The 21,180-nt window shown below is 37.3% G+C and overlaps 1 protein-coding gene across 4 annotated transcripts in view; it reads left to right on the top strand.

Annotated features, from left to right (window-relative positions):
- The window catches only part of GABRA3 (gamma-aminobutyric acid type A receptor subunit alpha3), a 323,693-nt gene that overhangs the window by 185,598 nt on the left and 116,915 nt on the right, over positions 1-21,180 (top strand). For all 4 annotated transcript variants that reach the window (XM_055338646.1, XM_055338645.1, XM_055338644.1 and 1 more), the window contains exon 4: positions 19,717-19,784. In XM_055338646.1, the coding sequence (XP_055194621.1) occupies positions 19,717-19,784 (68 nt within the window). The remainder of the gene's footprint in view (positions 1-19,716; positions 19,785-21,180) is intronic.

Here is a 21,180-nt window from a genome sequence, read left to right as displayed (position 1 = left end):
AATGGTACCACATTATGGTTATAAATTGCATTTTCTGATGCAGTTTTTCAAGTGTTTGTCATCTATGTATTTTCTTTGGTGAAATACCTATTTAGACCATTTGCAAGAAATTATGGGTTGTTTTTGATTTCTTATTACTGAATTTTAAAATTTCTTTCTATATTCTATATACAGGTCCTTTGTTAGGAATAGAATATAAAAATATTTCTTCTAGGGACATCTGGGTGGGTCAGCTGGTTAAGCATTTGCCTTTGGCTCAGGTCATGATCTTAGGGTCCTGCAATTAAGTGCCATGTTGGGCTTCCTGCTCAGCCAGGAGTCTGCTTCTCCTCTACCTCTCCTCTGGTTTGTGTTCTCTCTCTCTTGGTCACTCTTTCTTTCAAATAAATAAATAAAATATTTAAAAAAATATTCTTCTAGTCATTGAATTTTTTAAAGCATTTAATTAGTGTCCCTGAATAAATTCTGATTTTTCACTAGTATTTCTTTTATTTATCTATTTATTTTTCATAATGGTAAATATAATCTTTTATCCCCATCACCTATTTCACCCATTCTCCCACCCCCCCTCCTCTCTAGTAATGACCATTTTACCCTGTATATTTGAGAGTCTATTTCTTGATTGGTCTATTTTTTTTCCTTTGCTTATTTGTTTTTTTTTAATTTTTATTTATTTATGATAGGCACACATTGAGAGAGAGAGAGAGAGAGAGAGAGAGAGAGAGAGAGAGAGAGAGAGAGGCAGAGACACAAGCAGAGGGAGAAGCAGGCTCCATGCACCGGGAGCCCGATGTGGGATTCGATCCCGGGTCTCCAGAATCACGCCCTGGGCCAAAGGCAGGCGCCAAACCGCTGCGCCACCCAGGGATCCCCGCTTATTTGTTTTGTTTCTTAAATTCTACATATGAGTGGAATCATATGGTATTAGTCTTTCTCTGACTGACTTATTTAGCTTAGCATTATAACTCTCTAGCCCTATCTATGTTTTTGAAAATAGCAAGAGTTCATTCATTTTTATAGCGGAATAATATTCCATTGTGTATATATACCACATCTTCCTTATCCACTCATCTATCAGTGGACACTTGGGCTGCTTCCATAGTTTGGCTATTGTGAATAATACTGCTATAAACAAAGGAGTTCATGTATCCCCTTGAATCAGTATTTTTGTATTCTTTGGGTAAATATTCAGTAGTGCAATTGCTGGATCATAGGGTAATTCTATTTTTAACTTTTTGAGGAACCTTCATACTGTTTTCCACAGTGGCTGCACCAGTTTCCATTTACACCAACAACATACAGAGGGTTCCTTTTTCTCTGCATTTTTGCCAACACTTGTTTTTTCTTTAGTTTTTTATTTTAACCATTCTGAGAGGTGTGAGGTGATGTCTCATTGTAGTTTCGATTTGCATTTCCCTGATGATGAGTGATGTTGAGCATCTTTTCATGTATCTATTGGTCATCTGAATGTCTTCTTTGGAGAAATATATGTTCATGTCTTCAGCCAATTTTTATTTTTATTTATTTTTTTAAAAGATTTTATTAATTTATTCATGACACACACACACATATATGTGTATAAAGAGAGAGAGAGAGAGTGTGTGTGTGTGAGAGAAAGAGGCAGAGACACAGGCAGAGGGAGAAGCAGTCTCCATGCAGGGAGCCCGATGTGGGACTCAAACCCAGGTCTCCAGGATCAGGCCCTGGGCTAAAGGCAGCGCCAAACTGCTGAGCCACCCGGGCTGCCCTCCAGCCCATTTTTAATTGGATTATTCATTTAATGGGTATTGAGTTTTATGTTTTTTTATTTTTTGAGTTTTATAAGTTTTTAATATATTTTTGGATTCTAACTCTTTATTGGATATGCCATTTACAAATATATTTTTCTATTCAGTTGGTTACCTTTTAGTTTTGTTGATTGTTTCCTTCACTGTACAGAAGCTTTTTTTAATAAAAGATTTTATTTATTTATTCATGAGAGACTTAGAGAGAGGCAGAGACACAGGCAAAGGGAGAAGCAGGCTCCCTGTGAGGAGCCTGATATAGGACTTGATCCCAGGACCCCGGGATCACAACCTGAACCAAAGGCAGACACTCAACCACTGAACCATCCAGGCGTCCCTGTACAGAAGCTTTTTGTCTTGATGGAGTCCCAGTAGTTTTTTTTTTTTTTTGTCTTTTTACAATTTCTGAGTAATTTACTTTTCCAAGTATGATAAAGTAAATCTCTGTAATATATTACAGATTAATAGACAAGGTTTAAAGAGAAGATTTTCTGTATTTGGTTGATGTGTGAGTGTGCACCTGCATACAAATATATAAACATACAAACAATATGTATTTTTTGTTTTCCTTACCTCAAGAGACATATCTAGAAAGATATTGCAACTGACATCAGCTGTGTTACTGCCTGTGTTCTTTTCTAGGATTTTTATGGCTTCAGGTCTCACATTTCGGTCCTTAATCCATTTTGGGTTCATTTTTATGTATGAGTGTAAGAAAGTGGCCCAATTTCATTCTTTTGCACAAAGCTGTCCAGTTTTCCCAACACAATTTGTTGAAGAGACTTTTTCCCATTGGATATTCTTGCTTCCTTTGTCAAAGATTAATTGACCATGTAATTGTGGGTTCGTTTCTGGGTTTTTTCTTTTGTTTCATTAATCTTTTTTTATAAATTTATTTTTTATTGGTGTTCAATTTGCCAACATACAGAATTACACCCAGTGCTCATCCCGTCAAGTGCCCCCCTCAGTGCCCATCATCCAGTCACCCCCACCCCCCGCCCATCTCCCCTTCCACCACCCCTAGTTCGTTTCCCAGAGTTAGGAGTCTCTCATGTTCTGTCTCCCTTTCTGATTTTTCGCACTCATTTTTTCTCCTTTCTCCTTTATTCCCTTTCACTATTTTTTATATTCCCCAAATGAATGAGACCATATAATGTTTGTCCTTCTCCGACTGACTTATTTCACTCAACATAATACCCTCCAGTTCCATTCATGTCAAAGCAAATGGTGGGTATTTGTCGTTTCTAATGGCTGAGGAATATTCCATTGTATACACAGACCACATCTTCTTTATTCATTCATCTTTCGATGGACACCGAGGCTCCTCCCACAGTTTGGCTACTGTGGACATTGCTGCTATAAACATTGGGGTAAAAAAAAAACATTGGGGTGCAGGTGTCCTGGCGTTTCATTATCTTTGGGGTAAATCCCCAGCAGTGCAATTGCTGGGTGGTAGGGCAGATCTATTTTTAACTCTTTGAGGAATACACTCTTGATTTGTATTTCCCTGATGCCAGTGATGGGGAGCATTTTCTCATATGCTTGTTGGCCATGTCTATGTCTTCCTCTGTGAGATTTCTCTTCATGTCTTTTGCCCATTTCATGATTGGATCGTTTGTTTCTTTGCTGTTGGGTTTAATAAATTCTTTATAGATCTTGGAAACTTAGCCCTTTATCTGATACGTCATTTGCAAATATCTTCTCCCATTCTGTAGGTTGCCTTTTAGTTTTGTTGACGGTATATTTTGCTGTGCAAAAGCTTCTTATCTTGATGAAGTTCCAGTAGTTCATTTTTGCTTTTGTTTCTCTTGCCTTCATGGGTGTATCTTGCAAGAAGTTACTGTGGCCAAATTCAAAAAGGGTGTTGCCTGTGTTCTCCTCTAGGATTTTGATGGAATCTTGTCTCACATTTAGATCTTTCATCCATTTTGAGTTTATCTTTGTGTATGGTGTAAGAGAGTGGTCCAGTTTCATTTTTCTGTATGTGGATGTCCAGTTTTCCCAGCACCATTTATTGAAGAGACTGTCTTTTTTCCAGTGGATAGTCTTTCCTCCTTTGTTGAATATTAGTTGATCATAAAGTTGAGGGTCCACTTCTGGATTCTCTATTCTGTTCCAATAATCTATATGTCTATTTTTGTGCAAGTACCATACTGTCTTGATCACTACAGTTTTATAATACAGCTTGAAGTCTGAAATTGTGATACCTCCACTTTTGTTTTTACTTTAGATTGTTTTGGCTCTTTGAGGTCTTTTTTGGTTCCATACAAATTTTAGGATTGTTTGTTCCAGTTCTGTGAAAAATGCTGTTGGTATTTTGATACGTAGATTGCTTTGGATATGTATGCATATTTTAACAGTATTTGTTCTTCTAATTTGTGAGTATGCAATGTCTTTTCATGTCTCACCTTCAGCTTATTTCATCAGTGTTTTATTGTTTTGAGTAAAGGTCTTTCACTTATTTGATCAAGTTTACTCCTAGGTATTTTACTATATAGGTACAATTGTAAATGGAATTCTTTCCTAATCTTTCTTTCTGCTGCTTCATTATCAGTGTATAGAAATGCAGTGGATTGGGGATCCCTGGGTGGCTCAGTGGTTTGGCGCCTGCCTTAGGCCCAGGGCATGATCCTGGAGTCCCAGGATGGAGTCCCACATCGGGCTTCTTGCATGTAGCCTGCCTCTCCCTCTGCCTGTGTCTCTGCCTCTCTGTCTCCCTCTCTCTCTCTGTGTCTCTCATGAACAAATGAATAAAATCTTCAAAAAAAAAAAAAAGGAATGCAGTGGATTTCTGCACATTAGTTTTGTATCCTGTGACCTTCCTGAATTCATTTATCAGTTTCTAGTGTCTTTTTGATGAAGTCTTTAGGGTTTTGTATATATAGTATCATGTCATATGCAAATAGTGCGTTTTACATCTTTCTTACTGTTTTGGATGCCTTTCTTTTCTTGTTTGATTGCTGTGGCTAGGAATTCCCGTACTATATTGAATAAAAATGGTGAGGGTGGACATCCTTGTCTTGTTCCTGATCAGAGGGAAAAGCTCTCAGTTTTAACCCATTGAGTATGATATTGGCTGCAGGTTTTTCATATAAGGCCTTTATTATGTTGAGGTATGTGTCCTCTATACTTCTTTTGTTGAGGGTTGTTATCATAAATGGATGTTGTACTTTATGAAATACTTTTCCTATATCTATTGAAATGATCATATAGTTTTTATCCTTTCTTTTATTGATGTGATATATCAGATTGATTGATATGTAAATACTGAATCACCCCTGTATACCAGGAATAAATCCCCGTGATTATGGTGAATGATTTTTTTTTAATGTTTTGGTGGATTTGGTTTGCTAATATTTTGTTGAGGATTTTTGTATCCACGTTCATCAGAGATACCTGTAATTCTCTTTTTTTTGTTGTTGTCTGTTTGGGGGTTTTTGTTGTTGGTGTTGGTGGTGTGTGTGTGTGTGTGTGTGTGTGTGTGTGTGTTTATTGGAGGTATGCTGGCCTCAGAATGAGTTTGGAATTTTTCCTTCCTCTTCTATTTTTGGAAAAGTTTGAGAATAGATATTAACTCTTATTTAAATAGTTGGTAGGGTTTACCTATGAATCCATCTGATCCTGGACTTTTATTTTTTGTAGTTTTTTTGATTACCAATTCAATTTCATTACCAGTAATCAGTCTGTTCAGATTTTCAATTTCTTCTTGATTCAGTGTTGGAAGATTGTGTTTCTAGAAATTTGTCCATTTTTTTCTACGTTGTGCAATTTGTTGGCATATACTTTTTCATAATATTCACTTATAATTCTTTGTATTTCTGTGGTGTTGGTTATTCTCTTTAATATCTGAATTTGTTTATTTGAGTTCTCTCTTTTGATGAATCTGGATAGAGGTTTATCAATTTTGTTGGTCTTTTCGAAGAACCAGCTCCTGGTTCCATTGATCTGTTCTATTTTTTTTTCATTTCTGTATCATTTATTTCTGCTCTAGTCTTCATTATTTCATTCCTTCTGTTGGTTTTGGGTTTCTTTTCTTTTTCTAGCTCCTTTAGGTGTAAGTTTTTGTTGTTGATTTGAGATTTTTCTTACTTCTTGAAGTAGGCCTGTATTGCTATATAGATTTCCTTCTTAGAACCATTTTTGCTCCACCCCAAAGATTTTGGACCATTGTGTTTTCATTTTCATTTGCCTCCAGGTATTTTTTGATTTCCTTTTTGATTTCTTGGTTGACATATTCATTGTTTAGTAGCATGTTTTTAACTTCCATGTATTTGTGCTTTTTCCAAATTTTTCCTTGTGATTGATTTCTAGTTTTATTGTGTTGCAGTCAGAAAGATGCGTGGTACAACTCTTATCTTCTTAAAATTGTGGAGACTTGCTTTGTGAGTTAACATGTGATCTATTCTGGAGATTGTTCCATGTGCCCTTGATAACAATGTGCATTCTGCTGTTTTAGGATAGACAGCACTGAATATGTCTATTAAATCCATCTGGTACCATGTATCCTTAAAAGCCATCGTTTTCTTGTTGATTTTCTGCTTCATCTGTCCATTGATGTAAGTGGGGTGTTAACGTCCTCTACTATTATAGTATTACTATGGATTAATTTATTTTTATTTGTTAACTGTGTTTTGTACTTGGGTGGTCCTATGTTGGGTGCATAAATATTTAAAATTGTTGTATCTTCTTGTTGTATTGTCTCCTTAAGTGATTATATAGTGTCTTTCTTTGTCTCCTATTACAGTCTTTGATTTAAAGTCGATTTGGTCTGATATAAGAATGCTATCCTGACTTTCTTTTCACTTACATTTGCATGTTTAATGTTTCCTCATCCCTTCACTTTCAATCTACTTGTGACTTTAAGTCTGAAGTCTCTTACAGGCAGCATATAGATGAGTCTGTTTTTTATCCATTCTCTTAACCTATATCTTTTGATTGGAGCATTTAGTCCCATTTAAATTCAAAGTAATTATTAATAAGTGTGTATTTATTGTAACTTGTTATTTGTTTTGTGTTTGTTTTTGTGGATCTTCTCTGTTACTTTCTTCCCTTGCTCTCTTCTCTCGCCATAAGTTTGCTTTCATTAGTGATATACTTGGATTCCTTTCTCTTTTGTTTTTGTATATCTGTTACTGGTTTTTGATTTGTTGTTACTATTTGGTTTGTATATAACATCCACTGTATATAGCTTTCTATACTATGTCAATAATTGCATAAATTTGAATCCATTCTTCCTCTTCTCACCACCACATTTTAAGTATATGGTGTCATACTTTATAATCCTTTTATTTTGCGAGTCGCTTGACTGAGTTTTACAGATATATTTACTGCTTTTGTTTTTCCTATTTCTCTTACTCTTACTTATGGTCTTTCCATTCCACTCAAAGGGTCCCCTTTAACATGTCTTTTAGGGATGGTTTAGTCATCATTAAAGTCACCTTTAATTTCTGTTTGTCTCAGAAATTCTTTATCTCTCCTTGTATTCTGAATGACAGCCTTCATTTCCCCCCCCCCTTTTTTTTAAAAAAAGATTCTATTTATTCATGAGAGACACACAGAGGCAGAGACATAGGCAGAGGGAGAAGCACTTGAAACAAGCACTTTTAACAAGGTGGTGCTGATCATCTTCCACAGGGGACATGCATCTGCTGTGGAGACTGGGGTAGCCTGGACTTTCTTTTGCAGGGTGTGCAGTTTTAACAAGCTGCATGCATCCTCTGCAGGAGGTGACCAGCTGCCACTGCCACTAGGACCGATGCCCCACAAAGTATACGATGGGAGATGTTCTGTTGGCAAGGTTTGTACCTGTTTTCTCAGGGAGGTTACCCACAGTGGTGGAACTAAGGCAACCTTGGATAGAGGAGGCTGGGTAAAGTATAAACAAGTTAGGTAATGAATGTCAGGGTTGTGCTGGTTACAGCAGGTGGCTATGTGTTTATGCTGGGGGTAGAGGAGGGAAATGACTTGCCATCTCCTTTATTCCTGGAGAAGACCCTCAGGGAACTCTAAGATTAGCAAATAACTCCCCCTACCAAATGCCTCAGGTGGTTTTCAAACTGTTGCCTCTATACCATATATCTGTGGACTCTTTGTTGCACTGTCTCTCTTTTTTTTTATAAATTAATTTTTATTGCTGTTCAATTTACCAACATACAGAATAACACCCAGTGCTCATCCCGTCAAGTGTACCCCTCAGTGCTCGTCACCCATTCACCCCCACCCCCCACCCTCCTCCCCCTCCACCACCCCTAGTTCATTTCCCAGAGTTAGAAGTCTTTATGTTCTGTCTCCCTTTCTGATATTTCTCACACATTTCTTCTCCCTTCCCTTATATTCTCTTTCGCTATTGTCTCTTTAAGGGTAGGGACTCAGTTTCCTATTGCCTTCCAGGCTGTCCCAAAGCTGAGCCACCAATTTTTAAAGTTCTAGGCTTTAAGTCCCACTTGTTTTAAGACCTCAAGAAATTAGGTCCTTGTGGTTTTCAAAGCCAAATATGGGGATTCATCTTTCCCAATCAGACTCCACACTGTGACAGTCTGTTTCTCTTCCCTCTCTGCACCTGTAGCTCTCTCCCTCCAGAGTTCACACCCACCATGTCTTCTCCTTTCCTACCCTCTTCTGTGCAGCCTCTTCTCTACATTTAGTTATGGAGTTTTTTCTGCCAGTTTGGGTTATTTTCTGGATTATTTACACTAAGGTGAGTATTATTTATAGTTGTGTCCATGGGATGAGGTGTGCTTAGAATCCTCCTATTCCACCATCTTCCCCAAAAGTCCTCTTGCTTGTTTTAGCAGACAATCCACTTGATTAAATTCAGTCTGCAAGGTTTGCCTTGGTCACTGTGGGTGGTGATGCCCATCTTTTTCAGTTTTCAAAACCTTTGCTACCTTTGCTATGGTGCATTTGTTTTATCTCACACATGTATCTGTAGAAGATAGTCTAAGACTCGAGCCATGATTTACATATTAGCTCATAGTTCAAATTTCAAAATCTTTGCTGTGCTTCTTTTGGTCTGTCCTATACTTTACTACTTAAGATTAGTCTGATATTGAGGTTGTAGTTTAAATCATTGTGTACTTCTCAAAGTCTTTGGTATGGTGCCTTTCCTATGCATGTGCTCAAGGGTAAGCCTATGATTTTAGGGGTTCATATACTGAATGAGTGCATCCTTTTCTTTACCCCCCTTCCCTTTTGGATCTCCGCCACTGTCTTGTCTGCAGTGGCTCTTTTCCCCTGACTGTCTGGCAAGACAGATAGGGCTTTTTATTCAGAGGTTTGGCTGCTTGTGCCAGTGTCCCACTATGCAGCATTGCCTTTGAGGCGGAACTGCAAGAAAAAAGAATAAATCCAGGAAGCTTATTTCCCTGTAGATTGTTTCTCCAAGTTTTAACTTCCCTTTATAACCCACCTGTTCTTTTTAACTTTTCACAGTCCTTGGATAATTGCTTTTATATTTTGTCCAGAGATTTTATTTATAATCAGAGGAAAATAAAGGCTGTAGTACACTTACTCCCTTACTCCACAATGCCAGAAACTAGTTTGGGGCAAGATGGTTTTGTTTTAATTTTAGTTTTTACTTTTACTTGCTGTATAGTGGTTTTGTGGTTTGCTTATACCCTGATCACTATCCTAAAATGGACTTAAAATTATATTTTGAAGTTTCTTTTCCATTGTGATCTGCTGATCCATTCCTATTCTAACAAGCCACTTGGCTTAATTCCTAATCCCAAAACTATGTCTTAATACATCATGTCATCCCAACCCACCCGCTAACCCAAGCCTGTGGCCTCAATCAGAGCCTCATACTAGGCATCAATCCAGCTTCACTTTTCTAACCTCTTTACGAGGAGAGCCCCAAATCTGACAGGTACTCAGCCTGCTTCCAGCCACCCCTTTTGTACAGAAAAAGTATTTTAGTCTTCTTAAATTATTAGTTTTTACTATTATTATGTTTTACTATATTATTTTTTTAATTTTATGACTGTCTTAATTTTATTTTTTTCTTATTTTAAATGTAAGCATAATTAACACACAGTGTTATATTGGTTTCAGGTATACAAATAGAAGGATTTAACAATTCTATATGTTAGTCAGTGCTTATCATAAATGTACTCTTAACCCTCTTCACCCATTTAATCCATCTCCCTCTCCCCTCTGGCAACCACCAGTTTGTTCTCTATATTTAAGAATTTATTTTGTTTATCTCTTTTTTCTTTGTTCATTTGTTTCTTAAAGTCTACATAACATGGTTTCATATGGTATTTGTCTTTCTCTGACTTATTTCACTTAACATTATAACCTCTATATCCCATCAAATCCCATCTATGTTGTTACAACTGGAAGATTTTATTCTTTTTTATGGCTGGATAATATTCGTGTGTGTGTGTGTGTACATCACAATGTCTTTGTCCAGTTATCTATGGATGGACATTTGGGTTGCTTCCATATCTTGGCTATTGTAAATGATGCTGCAATAAACATAGGGGTGCATATATCTTTTTGAATTACTGTTTTTGCTTTCTCTGGGTCCAGTACTGGAATTACTGGATCATATGGTAATTCTATTCTTAAATTTTTGAAGAATATCCATACTGTTTTTCAGGGTACCTGTACCAGTTTGCATTCCCACCAACAGAGCATAAGGGTTCCTTTTTCTCTACATTCTTGCTAACACATCCTATTTCCTGTGTTTTTTATTTTAGTGATTCTGACTGGCATGAGGTTATATCTTATTTTGGTTTTAATTTGCATTTCCTTGATGATGAGTGATACTAATCACTCTGTATGAGCACTGTTGGTCACCTGTATGTCTTCTTTGGAAAAATGTCTCTTCAGGTCCTCTTCTCATTTTTAAATTGAATGATATGTGTTTTGGGTATTGAGTTGTGTAAGTTCTTTATATATTTTGGATATTGACCCCTTATCAGATACGTCATTTGCAAATATCTTCTTTCATTCAGTAGGTTTCCTTTTCATTTTGTTGATTGTTCCCTTCACTGTGCAAAATCTTTTTATTTTGGTATAGTCCCAGTAGTTTAATTTTCTTTTGTTTTTACACATTTCTTAAGGAAAACAGTGTATGTGCCTCTGGTAGCCTCTTCTAATCTATTATGACCTTGTAAGCCATAATATTTTTGGTATTAGAATCATGGCAAAGTCAACCCCCCCTTTTTTACAGATAATAAAACTAAGTTATAATTTGAGTGAGAGGAATTAGGCAAGAAACAGAAATAAAAGATATCCAAATTAGAAAGGAAAACGTAAAGCCATCACTATTTATTTATTTTTTTAAATATTTTATTTATTTATTTATTTATTTATTTATTTATTTATTTATTTATTCATTCATGAGAGACACAAAGAGAGAGAGGCAGAGATACAGGCAGAGGGAGAAGCAGTCTCCATGCAGGGAGCCTGATGTGGGACTTGATCCTGGGTCTCCAGGATCACACCCTGGGTTGAAGGCGGCGCTAAATTGCTGAGCCACCCGGTCTTTCCATCATCACTATTTACAGATGACATGACACATCTATAGAAAACCCTGAAGACTCAACCAAAAAAACTGTTAGAACTAACAAATTAATTTAGTAAAGTGGCAGCAAACAAAATCGATATACATAAATACATAAATCTGTTGTTTCTATACACTAATAACAAAATACCAGAAAGAGAAAATTAAGAAAACCATCTCATTTACAACTGCATCAAAAAGAATAAGATACCTAGTAATAAATTTTACCAAGGAGATGAACTACTTCTACACTAAAAACTATAGGACACTGGTGAAAGATATTGAAGCTGACACAAATAAGTGGAAAGATATTGTGTTCATGGATTAGAAAAATTAATATTGTTAAAATGTCCATATTACCCAAAGCAACCTACAGATTCATGCAACCTCTATCAAAACACCAAAAGCATTTTTTTTCACAGAACAAAAAATACAAAAATTTGTACAGAGTCACAGAAGACCCCAAATAGCCACAACAATTTTGAGAAATACATAGCTGGAGGTATCATGCTCCCAGATTTCCAACTACACTACAAAGCTTATAATAATCAAAATAGTATGATATTTGCATAAAAACAAACACCTAGATTAATGGAACAGAATAGAGAGCACAGAAGTAAACTCATACCTATATTGTCAATGAGTTTACGACAAAGGAGCCAAAAATATACACTGGGAAAAGGACATTCTCTTCAATCAGTGATGTTGGGAAAACTGGATAGCCACATGCAAAAGAATAAAATCTGACCACTAACACCATACATAAAGATCAACTCAAAATGGATTAAAGACTTGAATATAAGACCTGAAACCATAAAATTCCTAGAAGGAAATGTAGATGGTAAGTTCCTTGACATCAGTCTTGACATTGAATCTTTGGATCTGATGCCAAAGCTGAGACAACAAAAGAAAAAAATAGAGTAGTGGGAATGCATTAAACTAAAAAGCTTCTCCAAAGCAAAGGAAACCATCAACAAAATAAAAAGGCAGCCTATTGAATGGGAGAAAATATTTACAAATCATATATCTAATAAGGGGTTAATATCCAAAATACATAAATAATTCAACTCAATAACAAAAGAAACAAACATATAAATAAACCAATTAAAAAATGGGCAGAAGATCTTAATAAAAACTTTCCAAAGAAGTTGGCTTCTTATATCTTCTATAGATGATAGGCTTCTATAGGCTTCTTCATCTTCTATAGATGGCTAACAGGCACATGGAACAATATTCAACAATACTAATTATCAGGGAAATAAAAGTCAAAACTACAATGAGATATCATCTCACACTTGTTAGAAGTTATTATTAAAAAGACAAAAAAATAACAGATGTTAGGACATGGAGAAATGGGAACCCTTGTACATGGTTGTTGGAAATGTAAATTGGCACAGCCACAGTGGAAAACATTTTGAAAGTTCCTCAAAAAATTAAAAAAAAATAGACCTACCATGTGATCCACCTATTCCACTTCTGGATATTTATCTGATGAAAATGAAAAGAGACAAGAGAAAATACTAATTCAAAAAGGTATGTGCGCCCTTGTGTTCATTGCAGTATCATTTAGAATAGCCAAGATATAGAAACAACTTAAGTGGTCACTGATAGATGAATGAATAAAAAAGATGTTACACATATACAATGAAATACTACTCGGCTGTTTAAAATAAGGAAATTTGGGGATCCCTGGGTGGCGCAGCGGTTTGGCGCCTGCCTTTGGCCCAGGGTGCGATCCTGGAGACCCGGGATTGAATCCCACGTCAGGCTCCCGGTGCATGGAGCCTGCTTCTCCCTCTGCCTGCGTCTCTGACTCTCTCTCTCTCTCTCTGTGACTATCATAAATTAAAAAAAATTTAAAATAAGGAAATTTGGCCATTAGTGACAACATGCATGGCCTTGAGGGTATCATGCTAAGTGAAATAAGGCAGACAGAGAAAGACAAATACCGTGATTTCATATATATATATATACACACAAACAAAATAAAAAATACTCATAGACACAAAGAATAGATTGGTGGTTATCAGAGGGGAAAAGAATTTGTGGGGTGGGAGAAAAGGGTGAAGAGGGTCAATTGTATCATGATGGATGGTAACAAGACTTATTGTGGTGATCACTTTGTAGGGTATACAAATATCAAAATCTCATGTTGTACGCCTGAAACTAATATTATGTTACTTACCAATTTTACCTCACTTTAAAAAATATATTTGCTGGGACACCTGGGTGGCTCAGTGGTCGAGCATTTGCCTTCTGCTCAGGGCATGATCCTGGGGTCCCGGGATCGAGTTCCGCATTGGGCTCCCCAAATATATGTTTATTTGCTGTACATTCCAGGTACCTGACACTAGATGGAGTAGCATAAACACAGTGCTAGGCTGCTAGCCTACCAAATGTTAAAAGCTGTGAGCCTTGCCCAAACAGTCTGTAAAAGAGGGTGTGAGTCAATTGAAGAGGTTAGATTAGAGCTAACACAGACTCTTGTAATTTCTACTCCCTTAAATCACCTGTTTGTTACTTCTCTGGAGAGTTTATCTGTAATTAATACTATTGGGGGGTGGAGTCGCTGAGGACTTATGGTATCTTAGTCCCAAAGGGTCGTCAAACAGAAAGGCTATTAACATAAGAGAGCACTCCAGCTCTCAGATCTGTGAAAACCTGTCCATAAGTCACTGTAACTCACTCTAAATTCATGTAACTAACCAATCCAGACAGTCACATGGGAGCTCATTTCCTCCAGTCCAGTCTCTCTTCCAGATAAAAAGTATATACAACAATAAGTGCTGCTTTTTCAATGTTCTCAGTGATCTGCAAATAAGAAAATGAAAAGTTAAGGTTTTGTTCTCCTAGCCAAGGTTCCAGGCCTCGAAGTCTCACTGTTCTTAGGAAGATTGTCATTAGAAAGAATTGAAGAGCCCATTGTGGCCTATAATGAGAAAAAGGGTATAGCTAGTTGGCTTTTGTTCATAGCATTCATCTTATGAGCTTGTCTCTAATGGAATTGTGACAAACTTTCACCACAAATCATTTTGGTGTCAGTAAAAAGAAAAAAAAAATCAGACCGGAGCCAGAAGAAAGTAAGGGATAGTGAGGATGCATAAAACCATGTCTCTCAAAGGGAGAGGAGACATAGTCAAAAGAAGTCAGAATATTTAGTCTGGAAAGGAACAAGAAGAGCAAATTTAGGGGTATCACTATCACTTTCTTTCAATCTCTGCAGGTCTTTAAATCTCACAAGATTAAGAAGCAAACTTTGTTGTGTGAATCCAAAGGGCGGTGCTAAGACCAATGTTTATATGTGTGCTAAGGCGGAACAGCTAGAGTTGGGAAACCTACTTTGATTTTTGCTCAAAGGAGGAAATTCATGACTTCTTGGGAACCTGTTTGTTTTATTGATAATACTTAAGTATATATCCTTTTTTAATGTATAAATTTATTTTTATTGGTGTTCAATTTGCCAACATATAGAATAACACCCAGTGCTCATCCCGTCAAGTGCCCACCTCAGTGCCCGTCACCCAGTCACCCCCACCCCCCGCCCACCTCCCCTTCCACCATCCCTAGTTCGTTTCCCAGAGTTAGGAGTCTTTCATGCTCTGTCTCCCTTTTGGGAACCTATATGAAGTCCAACTAGAAAAAGAATGTTATGAACAACATGTTCAATGTAAACACAGTGATCACTCACTGATTGGCTTATCTTTACTCTTTCAGATCAAAGTTAGCAGAAATAATATTGGGACTGGTTGGGAGTACAACTGAGGGCTAAGATCATATGCGTTCAGGAGCTTCAAGCACTTCCAATATCACGGTAAATTTGCAAAAGGAAAGCATAATTTTGTTCTCCTTTGCTTTCAAAGGAAGGAAGGAAGGAAGGATCCACAAATCAAATAAATCACCAAGGAGCATCTGAAAATAATTGTTAAGCAGTGGAGGAGAGGCCCTTTTATCTCTCCATAAACTCATATCTCACATTTGTTTCTCCTAAGACTATGAATAGGGGCTATACTATGAATTGTAGCCCTCAGCAGTTCTAGTCTAATTCACTGGTCTTTTCATTGATTTAAATGAAAGAGCCAACTCCTAGTCATTCTTTCATACAGAGAAGCAGGAATAGTGAGTGGACACTCTCTTCTATGTCTGGGACCCAGGACCTTAGATTTTTGGGTGACTTTTGTCTATTTTTCTTTTACCCATTTATTCTTCCTTGCCTTTTCCTTCAATCCTTTTCTGCTTATCTCTTCTCTCCACCCACCCCCCCCAGTTATTTACTCTCCTTCTTTTTTATACCAGTGTACTAGACCAAACTTCCCAACTCTTTCCTTGCTGCAAAGGCAGGAAAATGTCTGAAGCTTGAATGAGCCCTAATTCATTGGGAAAGCATCTATTCTCCACTGTTTCCTTCTTAGCAATCAAGGGGTGCCTTTTAAGTAAAAGTGAATAGTTGAGAGACAGGAGGGGCACCAAATTTCCATAAAACCTCCTACTTTTCTCAGGCAGCTTACTTCTTGTTACCAGTGGGTACCTTTAGTCAGATGCTTTTTGCTTGGCCTTACAGTTAGAGTTCCTAGTTAGTACAAAAAAATTCAGATTTTGGATGGTCCCATACCCTCATTGTACAAGAACACAGCTAAAAGGAAAATGGTCTTCTTCAAGTTATTCAGCAAGTCAGGGGCAGAGATCCAGAACACAAGCCTTGCCATCTTAGTCCAAGACTCTTTGTTATAGCCATTCTCTTTCTACCCACAGTGACTCCACTCTCCCTTTGGTGCTCTCCTGCAACTTAACTTTACCACCATTATCTTTCTCCCTTTTTTTTTTCCTGTAGTCTAGGTAACCTGTTTTTAGTCTGCTTAACTATCTTAAAATTTTACAGTGATGTTGGTTTAGAAAGTTGTTCTATATCTAACTATATCCTGCCTAGAATATTCAAATGTAGTTGTGCTCTCTTCCATTAATTAGTTAATTTTTTTTATGTCCTCAGGGGTAGGGCAATACTTCTCTAGCCAAATAACCTGGGAGTGTATCTGAAGGGATAAGTTTTCAAGGAGGCATGTTCTGGGTCCTGAAGTGTTTTGTCTTCTTCAAGCATAGAAATGGCTCTGAGAGAAGCCTATACCCTAGATGAAAAACAAACTACTTAAAACACAGCTCTATGGGTGCTAGGGTGGCATAGTCTGTTAAGCAACCAATTCTTAGTTTTGGCTCAGTATGTGATCTCAGGGTTGTGAGATCGAGCCCCATGAGATTGAGCCCTGCAAGATTGAGCCCCACAAAATCGATCCCCACAAGATCAATCCTGGCAAGAGTGAGCCCTGCAAGGGCAGGCTTTACATTGGGCTCTGTGTGGGGCTCTGTGCTCAGTGTGGAGTCTGCTTGGGATTCTCTTTTCCTCCCTCTCCCTCTGCCCCTACTTCTCTGCTCATGCACATACACATTCTCTCTCTAAAATAAATAAATAGATCTTTAAAAATAAGTAACACACAGCTCTAGTTTCAAAGATATTATTTGCTGATTAAGCCTGGGAGTAAGATGTGTGGTTTTTTTTGTTTGTTTGTTTTTGTTTTTTAAATACTTTTTTATTACATTTAGTTTTATGCTTTTATGTGCAAAATAATAATTACCACTTAATTGCCACTTTTATATATAATATCTGCTTTCAGGGATGTTCAATTTCTTTCTTTACATTTTATTTTGAAATAATTTTAAACTTAAAGAAAAGCTGAAAAATGTTACAGAGAATTTTTATGAATGTTTCACATAGCTTCGCTGCATAATTAGAGGACCAAACCAAGGAAATAACTTTGGTACAATACTATTAACAAAACTACAGACTTATTTTCATTTTGCCAATTTTTCCACTAGTATCTTTTTCCCCAGTTTCCTGTCCATTTAGTTTGCATTGCATTTGGTTTCAGATCTCCTTGGTTTCCTCCAATCTGTGACAGTTTCTCAGACTTCCCTTGACTTTCATGACTTTGACACTTTTGAAGATTAATAGTCAATTTTTTAAAAGATTTTATTTATTCATTCATGATAGACATAGAGAGGGGGGGCAGAGACACAGGCATAGGGAGAAGCAGGCTCCTTGCCGGGAGCCTGACACCGGACTCGATCCCGGAACTCCAGGATCATGCCCTGGACCAAAGGCAGGTGCTAAACCGCTGAGCCACCCAGGGATCCCCATTAGTCAATTTTCTAAATAGAATGTCCCTCACTTAGGGTTTGTTTAACATCTTGTTATGATTATGTTGAGACTGTACATAGGCAAGACTGCCAAAGAAGTGATATCCCCTTCCCACTGCATCATATCAAGGGCTACATGATGTAGTTATGTCTTATCAATGTTGAGGTTAACCTTGATCACTTGATTAATATGGTGTATGCCAGGTTTCTTCACTATAAGGTTAACATTTTTATCTTTAAAATGAATAATTATTTGGAAGAAAGTAATTTCAGACTATGCAAATATCTCATTTCTAATGAAATCTTCATCCATAAATTTTAGCAACCATCAAAATATTGGGTCTGCAGCAATTATTACTGTGATGCTCTAATGGTGATTTTCCATTTTTCTCATTCCTTTTAAATTTTTCAATCAGTGCCCTTTTGTAAGAAAGAGCTATCTTGGGGTGTGTAGGTGGCTTAGTCAGTTAAGCATCTGCCTTTGGCTCAGGTAATGGTCTCAGGGTCCTAAGATAGAGCCCTGCATCAGTCTCCCTGGTCAGCGGGGAGTCTGCTTCTCCCTCCCTCTCTCCCCGCCCCTCCCCCTGCTTGTGTGTACTCTCTCTCTCTCCCAAATATATAAATAAAATCTTTTTTTAATTTTTTATTTATTTTTTATTTTTTTATAAATTTATTTTTTATTGGTGTTCAATTTGCCAACATATAGAATAATACCCAGTGCTCATCCCGTCAAGGTGTGTGTTTTGATGAGTTGACTACAGTGCTAATTATTCTTCTTCTTCTGAAAATGTAATTTTAGTGGCTATTCACTGTGGCCTTGAATATACTCAGTGCCTGAGTAGAAGAACAGTGTATTAAGCCCAAGGGATGGTTCTAGAAAGTAGGAAGCCAACAATATCTAAAGTACATCTGGACCAGAACCCAGGATGGGATGAATAGAGTGAACATGTTTCAGATGGAGTGTGTTCCCTACCTCTCTGTAAGATAAAAGAAATAGTGCTATAGACTACATAATCAGCCTCATTTATATTATTTATATTTATAAATATATAGATGTATTTAAATATATATAAATATGCATCACATCTTATGTAGGCCCTATTGGTATTGGCTGTGCTACTGGTGTACTCTACTGGGGTTTGGTGTGCTGGGCCAAAGTGGGATTTATTTGAATTTAATATAATGATGAGGTATTTTGTAGGCTGGAATAGGCTGCCCTGTGTTCTATTTTAGGAATGCTGGAGTATGTGGACTAGTTTGAGCTACAATGGGGTAAACAGGGCTGGCTGAAACAGGAAGAGAGAGAAATTTAGCAATGAAATCACTTCACTTCTCTGAGTATCATTTTCCAACTTGTCAAATATGTGAGATTCATTCATTTATACCAAAAATGTTCAGTGAGTACCATCTAAGTAATAGGCTCCTTTTTAATGTACTGAGAATACAGAGATAACAAAACAGGGACACTGCCATACAGGAGCTTTTGGGTAAGTTGGGGGAGGTAGCCAAGTAAATAGTACAATAAAGAAAAATAAATGCAAAGAGAATGTATCAGGTAATATCAGTCATTTTTAACTCTCAGTCACCTAACCCAATGAAAGTTTATTTCTCATTCATGCAAAGTCTGTTATGGACCCAGGCAACTTTCCAGGGCAGTTATCCTTTATGTGTTAGCTCATCATTCCAGGCTGTTTCAATCTTATGGTAGCTCTATAACGATATGTTTCCATCATGGCCATGGCAGGAAGGGTCTTGCATTGGATATTAATTGTTCCAGCCAGAGAAGGACACATATAACTTCCTCCCACAACCAAAAATAGTCACATAGCCTCTCCCTATGTTAAGTGGGCAGGGGAGTGGGGGTGCAAACATTCTATGTTTCTGGAAGTATTAAAGTTGGATATTAGAACATTTGTAACCTACCACAGGTAAGAGTAATCTGGATATGAGGGTCCAGCACATATGAATGCCAATGATCTCTCAGGGCTTTTCTTAAACTTTGGAGCTTGGGGATTCTGTTGTCATTCTCAATGATATCTAAAGGGATAAACTTTGTACCTGTACCTAGCACATAATGTGAAGAAATAGTACAGGTCAGAGGTTTTCCATCATATGTCAAGTACCCTTTCTCAGAAGTAGCAAGTTAGCTGTCATTTGGAATACTGCAATGGACTCTTTCTGAGCTTAGGGAACTGATTTTCATGACACTCTGCTTTTCTGCTTTCTTTGGCCTAGATGCGGTGACTGAAGTGAAGACTGATATCTATGTGACCAGTTTTGGCCCCGTGTCAGACACTGACATGGTAAGTATAATTCCTGCAAAGGTAAAAGTGAAAGATGATGCAACAGATCAAAGAAAACAAATTGGAGTTTATAGCTATGTTCTAGGGAGAAGCCTTCTCTCACATGAATTCCCTATCCTCACTATCCTACATTTCGCGAAATTCGTCTTTTTCCCTGCTCTCCCTACCCACTCACATATAAAGCATATACCTTCATCAGGAATACCCTTTCTTAAAAAAAAAAAAAAGGAATACCCTTTCTTTCCACAACACATCTTTCAAAGTTCAGCTTGTATCCCTATCCTCAATTAAACTTTCCCTGTCTTCTCATTTTGTCAGCACTACACACATATTTACAGAGATAAGTCATGTGAGGAGAACATTGTGGTGGGGACTTTCAAAGAGTCAAGCAACCTGTGGTATCATCCAAGAAGTCTGCTCCTTGTGAACAGGCCCCATTCACTGGGGTAATAGTCTGACCATGGTGATGCAAAATATTTAGAGAAAGAGTCAAAATCACTTCTGGAAATTCGTCCTTCTACAGATGTGAGCAGGGGAAAGCTTCAGAGTAGAGTCAAGGAATAGAACATGGCACAGCAGAGCTAGTAAGGGGAAACTCATGAGCCATCTTCAAGGACTTCTTCCATTACCTCTTGTTGTCAAAGCAAAGAATGCAGTGGAAAGTTGAGGCAGGAGACCCCATCCTAATGGGCCACCTGATCAATACCTACTAAATATCAGATATTTGATTGAATAATGATCATGTAAGCAAACAAAGAACTCACTATGCCTGGCAGTTAATAGATGCTCAAAGAATTTTTGTTGAGTGAGTGACTTTGTATGGAAAATAAAAATCTTAAAATCAGAAAATGTTTAAAGAATATGAAGTGTCCAAAAATATGAAATGTCTATGTTCATTACTTAATTTTTTTTCTGTGTATCTTCATTGGGACTACTACTTAGCAGAGGATAAGGCTTCTTTAGACCTTTTGGGTAAATATAAACAGTTGTATAGGAATGTGATAGAGTCTACCTGTAGGTAATATAAAATGATTGAGTGTATTCAAGTAGGGCAGTCAAAATATACATGTATTGTTTTAGAATGATTGAGAACGACGTATCAGTCTGTACAGGATGGACTGCAGGGGGGAAAAGATTGGATGCTGAGCGTTGGTTTAGGTATGTTGACTTTACATGGCTCTTTCTTCAATCAGGCAAGGTCTACATGTCAGTTGGACAAGAAGACTAGTTTTCAGCAGAGGGAGTCATGAGTGGTTGTGAGGCAACGCCTGTACTTTGTCTTTTAAGTGTGGAACAAATAGGATACTGAGATATAACAGATTCCCTGTATACTCCTTAAGGGCAAGTACCAAGTCCTCATGGCTTCCCTGATACTTAATAGAGTACTTGACACATA

Source organism: Nyctereutes procyonoides, unplaced genomic scaffold (assembly GCF_905146905.1).
Source record: "Nyctereutes procyonoides isolate TBG_1078 unplaced genomic scaffold, NYPRO_anot_genome, whole genome shotgun sequence".
Lineage (NCBI taxonomy): Eukaryota > Metazoa > Chordata > Mammalia > Carnivora > Canidae > Nyctereutes > Nyctereutes procyonoides.
The sequence above is the reverse complement of the archived record's forward strand: the minus strand, read 5'-3'. Positions and strand labels throughout refer to the sequence as shown.